The 10,539-nt window shown below is 43.7% G+C and overlaps 1 protein-coding gene across 1 annotated transcript in view; it reads right to left on the reverse strand.

The window, feature by feature from the left end:
* UHRF2 (ubiquitin like with PHD and ring finger domains 2) overlaps positions 1–8,066 on the reverse strand; it is a 131,953-nt gene extending 123,887 nt beyond the window's left edge. Inside the window, exon 1 of the mRNA XM_073572236.1 lies at positions 7,368–8,066. Within this exon, the coding sequence (XP_073428337.1) occupies positions 7,368–7,520 (153 nt within the window). The 5' untranslated portion in view covers positions 7,521–8,066. The remainder of the gene's footprint in view (positions 1–7,367) is intronic.
* Positions 8,067–10,539: the final 2,473 nt, after the last annotated feature.

Genomic DNA, 10,539 nt, shown 5'->3' on the forward strand with positions numbered 1-10,539 from the left:
ACACAGCAGGGGCACATATATAAGATTATCTCAGCACAGGAACATTTTATTTAAACTGATCCAATTGTATAACTTATTATTATTCCAAGATTTCTTGAATAAAGGGATTTGCTGGGTGTTAAGACCGCTGCCCACCTTCGATGGAACATTGCTCAGTTCTCCAACTGCTCCCCTCAGCAGGTAACAAGGCTTAGGCCGGGGTCAAACTTGCAAGAAATTCGTTGGAGTTTCGCATCTTAATACCAGGCACTGCCACTGGTACTCGGAACCGGAGTGCGTGGCTGCATAGAAATACATGCAGCCGCGTACTCTGGTCCTGAGCGCCGGCGGCAGTGCCGGGTATCAAGATTTGAGACTCGTGCGATTTTCTTGCAAGTCTGACCCGGGCCTTAGGCTATGTGTACACGTAGATTTTGGTCCTGCGGATTTGTAAAAAACCGCAGGTAAAATCTCAGGTCAAGAAACCTGCAGTTTACCTGCAGATTAGCATGCGGTTTAGGCCTGCGGTTTCACACCTCTACAATGGAGAAGGTGTGAAACCGCAGCGGAATCTGCACAAAGAATTGACAAGCTGCGGATTTGAACACGCAGCAAATCCGCGTGGAAAAATCCGCAGCATGTGCACAGCGTTTTTCAGTTTACCATTGAAAACAATGGTAATGTACAACGCACCTAAATCTGCTGCGGACCCGCAGAGCCTGAAACGCTGTGGATCCGCAGCAGACTCCGCACCGTGTGCAGATAGCTTTAGAGAAGATATCGGATACACATCACTACAAATTGAAGTAGGGCAAAAGACTATATTCAAAATTGAAAAATACACACTTTAAGGTTCCATGCACATGTGGAGTATTTACGAAAGTATAAGACAATGTTTTATCGCATAGAACTCGAACATCTTATATGGTTGTGTGACTCCGGCCTAATAAAAACACGTCAGCACTTCTGTATTTATCACCCACTTCTGGTTTTGGCTTACAAATACTGAGGTAAAAACTCACCAAATACTGAACAAGTAATTCTGCCATATATTTTTTAAATAATACTTCGTATTTTACCCCCTCAAGATACAACTGTCTGAACATACCCAAAAGCGTAGAGACTGCAGGCCTTGTTAGTTGGCAAGTTCCTTCTGTGGGGTAACATCAATAACTTACCATTCCAGAAAATTCTAATTCTCTGAACATTACTCATTATCTGTCTGCAGCTGATATCAGAGAGCAAGTAAAGAGCTGCATATTCCTACACTATAGCACACAGAAGGAATGGAGTGCAGCCTGCAAGTGAAGACAGCTATACATCAAAAAGCACTTTAACCACTTCACCTCCGGGCCATTTTCCATTTTTTTCCTCCCCTTCCTCCAAGAGCCATATCTGTTTTATTATAAGGGGTTGTTTTTTTTGCGTGACGAGTTGGACTTTTGAATTACAGAATTGATTTCATATAAGGTAATTTACTGAAAAAAAAAGAAAAAAAAAAAAAAAAAAGTACAGTGAAGTTGCAAAAAAAAAAAAAAAAAATTTCACTTTTTTTTTTATTTACCATGTTCATTATAATGGTAAAACTGACCTCATAATATGATATCCCAGGTTAGTACGAGTACTCAGATAACAAACACGTACAGTTTTATTATTATTTAAGTGGTGAAAAAAATTTTTTGGAAATTTGTTTGAACTCTTTTTTGCTTGTCCCCATTTTCTGAAACTCGTAACATTTTCATTTTTTGAGATCTGAGGTTGGGTGATGGCTCTGTTTTTGCGTCCTGAGCTGACATTTTACTGATACAATGTTTTGATCCCCTGATTTTGCATTTTATTAATGTTGCAGAGACCAAAACCCATAATTTTGATTTTTTTCTAGTTATGCCTAGTTATGTTTATTTTATATTTTGCTAGATTGGACATTTCTGGATGCAGCAATACTAAATGTGTATTTTTTTATTGTATTTTCAATGGACAAAATGGGGGTGATTTGAACTTGTGTTTTATTTTTTTGTTTTTTTACTGTCATTTTTAAAAAAATCACTTTTTACTTTATTTAATAGTCCCCTTGGGAGGTTCGAAACGGCGATCATCCGATAGCCTGTACTATACATGGCAGTGCTCCAGCACTGATTATGTATAGCAAAAATCACGATCTATGAATGCCAACAGACCCTCAGCTGTTATGACAACTCATAGGTGCCCTGCAACCACTGGTCAAGGCGACAATGGATGGGATGAATTACATGCTTCTGACCGGAACATGTTAAAGCCCACTGTCAATTATTGACAACAGCACCGCCCCCACCTGTGACTGTTAAAGGCCCATGATGACTAATTAAATCAGTCATCATGCGTGGGGAAAGATGCGGGCTCAGCGTGTGAACCCACATCAATGGCAGTGAGAAGGGGTTAAATTATAGATTAAAAGCTTAGAGTAACTAAACTTATTTAATTATTGATCAAACATCATCTGAGCAGAGTATCTGTCAGCAGGATTTTATACCCCAAAATTATTGAGAGCTACATGCGCATATATAAATTCGGCAGTACCTTTACATGACCAGTCTGTTCCTCAGTTTTCATGTATAAATGAAGATGTGGAACTAAAGCTGCTGTCACTCCAGCTCTATTCTCTGCCCAGCACTGCCTTCTGCTTGAGTGACAGCAGCTTTGCTGGAGGTGGTGCTAGGCAAGGAAAAAAGCTGGAGTGACAGAGGCTTCAAATCTACAGCCTCATTTCCATGTCATTTCAAATACTCATTTCTCAGTGATGGAGGAATGGATTGGTCATGTAAAAGTTCAGCTGGACTTGCCTTTGAAAGAGCTAAATTGCACACAGTATATAGTTCGGGAGGTGAAATCCTGCTGACAAATTCCTTTAAAAAGAAACTCTCCTCTCACCCCGAGCCAGGAAGTGTGGCTGTCAACCTCATGATAATTTTTAACCATTTTTTCTGAGGCTTGTAGGCCTCAACTACAGAGAAGAGTAGGTATTGGTGTGCAACGAAGGTCACTGTAGAAGAGAGGTGCTGGTAGAACGGTCCGTGGTGGTCCCTGAAATAAGCTTCATCAAAGCTAATTTAAATCCCCTTTCCTCAGGTTACCATTTATTTACAGCCTACCATTACCCGGTACATTCCTTACTACATAGGTACTGTATTATATATTTTTTTTTTATCTGTGACCCTTTTTTTTACAATATGTCTCTCTACCACATTCTTTAGCATGGAAGCTTATATACGGCTATTCCCTAACCCTGGCTCCCATTCCTCTAGAACCCAAGTAAACTCCATGATTAAGACCCGGGAGGGTCGAAATGTCAGGCGTTTCTATTTTACTGGGTTTTGGACCAATTTTTGTAACTTGGCACTTATCTGTTTGTCTAAAATTAAATTCCACTGATGGTTGCAAATTATTCCATTACAGTGTGCAGTGAATTTTTGCTACTCACCTACAGAGAAGTCAGACCACACCCATGAGGATTACAGAAAAGAACAATATGTCTAAGTAACATAGTCAGTCAAACAAATTTTCAAGAACACAATTTAACATTTCAAGGTCTATAAACTAATACAAAGCATTTTCCGTTTAAAACTCGGGTTTTCCACAAAAACTCTTTATTGCTAACAAACCTGAAAACTTATAAAAATCCAACTACTGTTTTACATGTGTCAGAACAAAGTCAAAGTAACCAAATACTAAGCAGTATTGTGATTAAAGAACCATAACATGCTGAAATGCGAGGAGGCGGCAAACCATACTATGCCAGATGCTTCTCATTAATTGGGCACATTGGAAAGGAATAAAAAAAAAAAAAAAAAAAACCTTTACAGACAGGAGAGATAAGAAACACAATAAGCATCGTGCCCTGTACAATTACCATTGATGGATCGTGAATTCCGAACAAAGCAAAGCCACATGAAATGCGTTAAAAAAAAAAACCTGATCATTTCTTACAGACATTAAAGTTACCAAATTAGAAGTAGACCATTTCCAACTATTTCAAAGAAATTACGTTGTGGTTAACTAACAACCATTGACATTAATCATCCTTGACACAAAATTAACATTTAGCGAGTCGTATTAACATTACTAAAAAGAAGTCTGTTGCTTTCTTTTAATTAGTCAGGCCATCAATTAAGGTTCCTAGCAAATTTCGTAATGAATCCACTAGTCGGATAGTAAACTGGATCATTAGTAGTTAAACATGGCATCCGTACACTGGCATTACGCATAGGGCCTTGCTGACATTTCCAGCACGCATTGTTCATAAAGCGAGTCACATGGCGGAGGCAGCTACAGCTTAGTGGCTTCTGCAGCTTGCGGGCAGAGTACTGCCTTCTGGTTTAGCCACCAAAATTACAATCCAGAGGGTTAATCTTAAAACTGAAGGTTCCAACCTGAGATTATTATCTAATGGAAGTTAGAAATGCAGTATTTATTGAATGTCTGAAATCACGTTGTAACGGATGTATCTTTTTTACGTTATACATACGCAGACACATTATAAACTGATACTTTAGTCATAGGGTATCCAGAAATGTTCATTGAGAGCAAGTAAAATTGTAATAACACTTAATGGTAATGTTTAGATAAGTGTAACATAAAACCGCTAGTCCAAAGTTTGAGCAATCAGACTTTTACATCCATGTAGCTTTCTGTGTAATTGACTATGCCATGAGTGGGCAGCCTCACACAACGTGACATGTGAACACTGTTGCTGGGGTACTTTACCAGCTAATAAGACAACGCTTAAATGAACAGGATTTCTTATGTTCTATTGTGACTACCTTTGTAGCCTTAGCCAACGAAACTACAAATCAGACACAAAAGTGAATGCTTTACAGGCCTCTAACTGCCCGCTAGGAAAGTACTTGTGTGTCTGCGTGCCAAGTTACGTCTTCTAGGCCATTCCAGAAGGAAGTAGAACAGTCGACGTCTAGCATTCATCGATGGGGGTTCATTCTTGTTATTGAATCAATTTAAAAGCCAAGAAAATAGAAATACAAAATAAAATTAAAAAAAAAATGATGTCACGGACGTGACTGTAACAAAGCTCAGTAACCTAGAAATTCGGCAAAGAGCTGTCTGATAGAGCCTGAATAAAATCCATTGAATACGTTGAAATGAGGATGCAATTAATTTTTTTGTCTACTGTACACAGTTACGAAAACAATGCAGTAAAAAGGGGATGAGCAGTGATATATTTTATTATTCATCATCAGTGAAGGCAGTCCTACTTTTAATATGCCAAAATGCTACATAATGGCTTCCTAGCAACCTATGTAAGCTAGGGTAAGAGCATGGTCTCTGAAAGAACATGGTGACCACAACCAGAAATGGTGAACAAGGCACAGGTGTCAGGGCAGCAGGGGTTAATGCACTGTCCGCCTACTATACAGTGAAGGAATGCAGGGTGAAAGAGTTCTCCGGCCTAGGTAAATAGGGCTTATTTAAGGGAGTACACAACCAGCACAAACTTTGTATTGTAGCATATTTTTCAATCCATCGATGACTTGTAGCAGTATATTGTGGGGATTGAGTAAGGGGGTATCGATGACTTGTAGCAGTATACTGTGTGGATCGGGTGAGGAGGTATTGATGACTTGTGGCAGTATATTGTAGGCATTTGAGTGGATATCGACTTGTAGCAGTATATTGTGGGGATCGAGTGAGGGGGTATTGATGACTTGTAGCAGTATATTGTGGAGATCGAGTGAGGGGGTATCGATGACTTGTAGCAGTATACTGTGTGGATCGGGTGAGGAGGTATTGATGACTTGTGGCAGTATATTGTGGGGATCGAGTGAGGGGGTATCGATGACTTGTAGCAGTATATTGTAGGGATTCGAGTGGATATCGACTTGTAGCAGTATATTGTGGGGATCGAGTGAGGGGGTATCAATGACTTGTAGTAGTATAGCATTATACTGTGTGGCTCGAGTGAGGAGGTATTGATGACTTGTAGCAGTATATTGTGGGGATCGAGTGAGGGGCTATCGATGACTTGTAGCAGTATATTGTGTGGATCGAGTGAGGGGGTATCAATGACTTGTAGCAGTATATTGTGTGGATCAAGTGAGGGGCTATCGATGACTTGTAGCAGTATATTGTGGGGATCGAGTGAGGGGCTATCGATGACTTGTAGCAGTATATTGTGGGGATCGAGTGAGGGGCTATCGATGACTTGTAGCAGTATATTGTGGGGATCGAGTGAGGGGGTATCGATGACTTATAGCAGTATATTGTAGGGATTCGAGTGGATATCGACTTGTAGCATTATATTGTGTGGATCGAGTGAGGAGGTATTGATGACTTGTAGAAGTATATTATGGGGATCGAGTGAGGGGATATCGATGACTTGTAGCAGTATATTGTAGGGATTCGAGTGGGTATCGATGACTTGTAGCAGTATATTGTAGGGATTGAGTGAGGGGGTATCTGACTTGTAGCAGTATATTGTAGGGATTGAGTGAGGGGGTATCTGACTTGTAGCAGTATATTGTAGGGATTGAGTGAGGGGGTATCGATGACTTGTATCAGTATATTGTAGAGATCGAGTGGGGAGGGAATTGATGACTTGTAGTAGTATATTGGGGGGTATCGATGGCTTGTAGCAGTATATTGCGGGGATCGAGTGAGGGGGTAACAATGACTTGTATCATATTGCGGAGATCGAGGGGGTATCGATGACTTGTAAATAGGGCTTATTTAAGGGAGTACACAACCAGCACAAACTTTGCATTGTAGCATACGTTACAATCCATCGATGACTTGTAGCAGTATATTGTGGGGATATCGATGACTTGCAGCAGTATATTGCGGAGATCGAGTGGGTATCGATCACTTGTAGCAGTATATTGTGGGGATTGAGTGAGGGTGAATTCATGAGTTATAGTACAGTGTATTGTGGGGATCGAGTGAGGGAGGGGTATTGATGAGTTGTAGTATATTGTGGGGATCGAGTGAGGGGGTATTTATGAGTTGCAGCAGTGTATGTGGGATCGAGTGAGGGGGTATTGATGAGTTGTAGTATATTGTGGGATCAAGTGAGGGGGTATTGATGAACTGTAGTAGTATATTGTGGGTATCGAGTGAGGGTTTATGGGTTTACACGCACAGCGTCCAACGATAGGATATATACAAGTGTTTATTCCATGTATACGGACGTACTGCATGCATGTCAACATGCCTTCCATCCTTAGCGCCAGTCGCCCACAATATCAGTACATGAAACATTGCGTTATTTTACAAAGTTGGAGTATTCCTTGCACTTGGAATACACTTTCTGTGCCTTTCTGCAGAGACCCCGGTTTAACGCGATGAGTGCATGCAGTAATGTCGGTGCACGGTGTCATGTGCTACCGCCTGCCATTGTTTACCTGTTTGCCCCGGTAGAAGAGTCGCTGCCGGTCTGGGGTGACGTTAAAACTCTCCTGGATCTTTAACCTTAACCCCTCAATCTTGGTGAGCCTGGAGAGGTCATCGATGGTGCGGGTCTCTGTGCCGTCAATGGTCCTCACCTGGATCCACATCGTTCATACACTCACCGAGCTGCTGGCTGAAATAGACAGAAATCACCTCTCTGGACGGCCCCCGTGCCTGCTCTTCGGTAATGTCCCTGGTTAATGCATTAGAGTTGGCAATGACAGGCACAGCGCCACAACAAAGAAGCAGCGCAGGCTGCACGGCCAGAGCAGGCGCTGCAGAGGAGAGGTGCGCCGCGCACTACAAGCACCAGCCTGCTATTCTTATTAGTGCTGGAAGCGGCGGGCAGCCATGTCTGAGCGGCTCTGGGAGTGTTTACTAGGAGCTGCTGCTCTCACATGGGGGTCACGGCGCCAAGCTGAAATCTCGCGTAATGAAAGCGAGGCCGGGGCCGGCCCTCAGCACACAGGCGGCAGAGCTAAGCGGAGGCAGCGAACAGCGCTGGGCTTCTCCCCGCCCCATTCCCGGTGCATGTGGCCTGCCCGCGTCCCTCGGCTTCTGTGCAGCATGTCCCTCGTCTCCTCCTCTCACTGAGCAGTACGAGAGCGCCGCCGGGAAAGCTTACTGTGCCAGGAGGCCTGACGAATAGTCCTGTCATAGGCTCGCCTATGGGCACAGCCTGAGGAGAATGTTACCACAGGCGCCAGTACAATGTCAGGGACTGGACGTGCCCAATATCCCTTGTACCGCATGTCCAATATGGTGCAGACTCGAGACGAGGCTGAAGAAACCAACCTCAGCCTCGTAGAGTCGAGCTGGTCTGTGCACTGCCAGGTCTCAGAAAGCACACTTCTGTAAGGCCACTATTCGGAAAGAGTTCATACACAATGATGGAGTCTGACAATCCCGAAAGCTTGCCCTTTTGGTATACGAGTGTCTGCTGTATGACGGTATACTTTTATTGAGTGTTAAGGGCCTGTCACACTAAGCAATATCACTAGCAATATCGCTAATACTTGTGACGTTATAGCGATATTGCTAGCGACATCGCTGTGTCTGATACTTACCTACAACCCGCTCCCCCGCTGGTTATCGTTGATCGCGCGAGAACCTCTAGGACTGTTTCTCGTCGTCAGCTTCCTGCGGCGCTTCCTGCTGTGACGACAAGCGACGCGTGGAGCCGGGCGGGAGGACGCAGGATCGCCTCGTCTGACAGGTAAGTAGCGACCCCAGCGATGTCGCTGGTGAGATCTGCCTGTGTGGCAGCTCACTAGCGACCACTTAGCGATGCACCAGCGATCCTGACCGCGTCATATCGCTGGTCGGGATCGCTGGTACATCGCTAAGTGTGACAGGGCCTTTAGGCGTTGTTTGCGTTGGCTGGGGTCTTTTCCATTTATATAAGGGAGCAATAGATTTATTCGTTAGACCAGTGCTTGTCAGGCTGGCCTTACTATCCATTTACATTGCAGGGTTCGTGTGAGACAAGCGTTTCTAGGAACATTTGTTTCACGATAAATGTGCAGGTTGCTAATGACCTGCCGAGCAAAAGACTCGTTCGTAGGGTGAAATTATCTTTTGTACGGCATAAAACGTTATAGTTCTCCGCACTGGCATCATCCTATGTCGGGTGGGGAACCGCGGGCCGTTTCCGGCCTTCAATGACCTTTTATCTGGCCGCAGGACAGATTCCTGGTGACTGCAGAACTTGGGCCATCAGCAGTATTTTGCTAGCCCTGACCCATTAATTTCTTCTTGCCCTGTGAGCAGACACACACAGTGTTCACTACTGAGCGATGAGGTGCATTCAGTAAAAGATTATGTCCTGACACCAGTGCCAGCGTCAGGGTGTAGTTTGTGGGCAGAGTTAGCGCACAATTTGTTTGGCCCCTGAAGGATGGTATAAATAATCAAATGGCCCTTGGAAGAAAAGAGATTCCCCACCTCTGTCCTATGTAAACAGAGCTTGCGCTGACAAAAGCAATGGTAGCTTATGTGTACGGATCAATCTGTTCCAGATAGGGTGAATCTGAAGTGCGGCCTGGCTTGTGTAAACAGGCCATTACACTGCTGACCTACAAGCATGTTACCGGTCATTTAATGTCATACATTGTACGGTGCAAATAGACTTTAACTGATGAGGTGCAGTTGAGAAGTTAGTTTTCACTGTTTTCACAAAAGTGATTATAAGGGCTCATACTCATCTGCGTTTAAAACTGAAGAGTTCAATCCTCTAAAAAAAAAAAAAAAAAAAATTGCACTCTGATCGGACAGAGAAAAAAATCACAGCATGCGAGGAATGGGTGCGAGGAAAAAAAAATTGCATGGCAAACGGACCATGCGTGTGCCGTGCGATTTTTACTCCCCCATCTCTATTAGATGCAACAATTCTGGCACTTTGTCCAGCTATTCCCTTTAGCCTTTGTGCTGTGGAAAGTGGGGTAATATTTGTGAGGTTGATGTCAGCTTTGTTATGGCCGCTGACATCATGCCCAGGGGTTAGTAATGGAGAGGCACTTTTAAGACACTCCCAAACATTAACAAAAACTTCCATCCTCCCCAGGTCACCCCCACTTTCCACACTTTTGGAAACATACAAGCCTTTAACACCTAGAAACTTATGAAGAACTTGCAGTCATCATTGACCCCTATCTCCTCCCTCTCATGTCCTGATTCTGCACTGAAGCATTACATTGAAACACTTTAATGTGCCCTGGATTAAACTGCACCTCCTATACATAGAGCAACTAGGCACTGACGGCGACAACCCTGGCACACGCTGCAAACACGCTTCCTACAGCGGTGCTCCAGGTACGCCGAATGTCTGGAGAAAATCCAATCTACCCGAAGATTTCATCATATAAGTTTATGCTTAAAACATACAACACTGCCTTCACCTCTCAAAACAAACCAATTTCAACATCCTCATTGTTAGCGTGGCTGGTCTGGAGCTGGAATCTCCAGGAGTGGACCCTCTGGGCCGTGGCACCGAGGGGCCCCCGGGCGAGCTGCCAGGTGGAACCAACCCCTATACAGGGACTGTTAGGAGCAGGCCCAGGGGTTCGAATACCACGATAGCCGGTACCGAGAGGGGCGGCTCAGGATGGACTGGAGTAGGAGTGTGGG

This window comes from Dendrobates tinctorius, unplaced genomic scaffold (genome assembly GCF_039654945.1).
Source record: "Dendrobates tinctorius isolate UK_male_01 unplaced genomic scaffold, ASM3965494v1 ptg000031l, whole genome shotgun sequence".
In the NCBI taxonomy this organism is placed as follows: domain Eukaryota; kingdom Metazoa; phylum Chordata; class Amphibia; order Anura; family Dendrobatidae; genus Dendrobates; species Dendrobates tinctorius.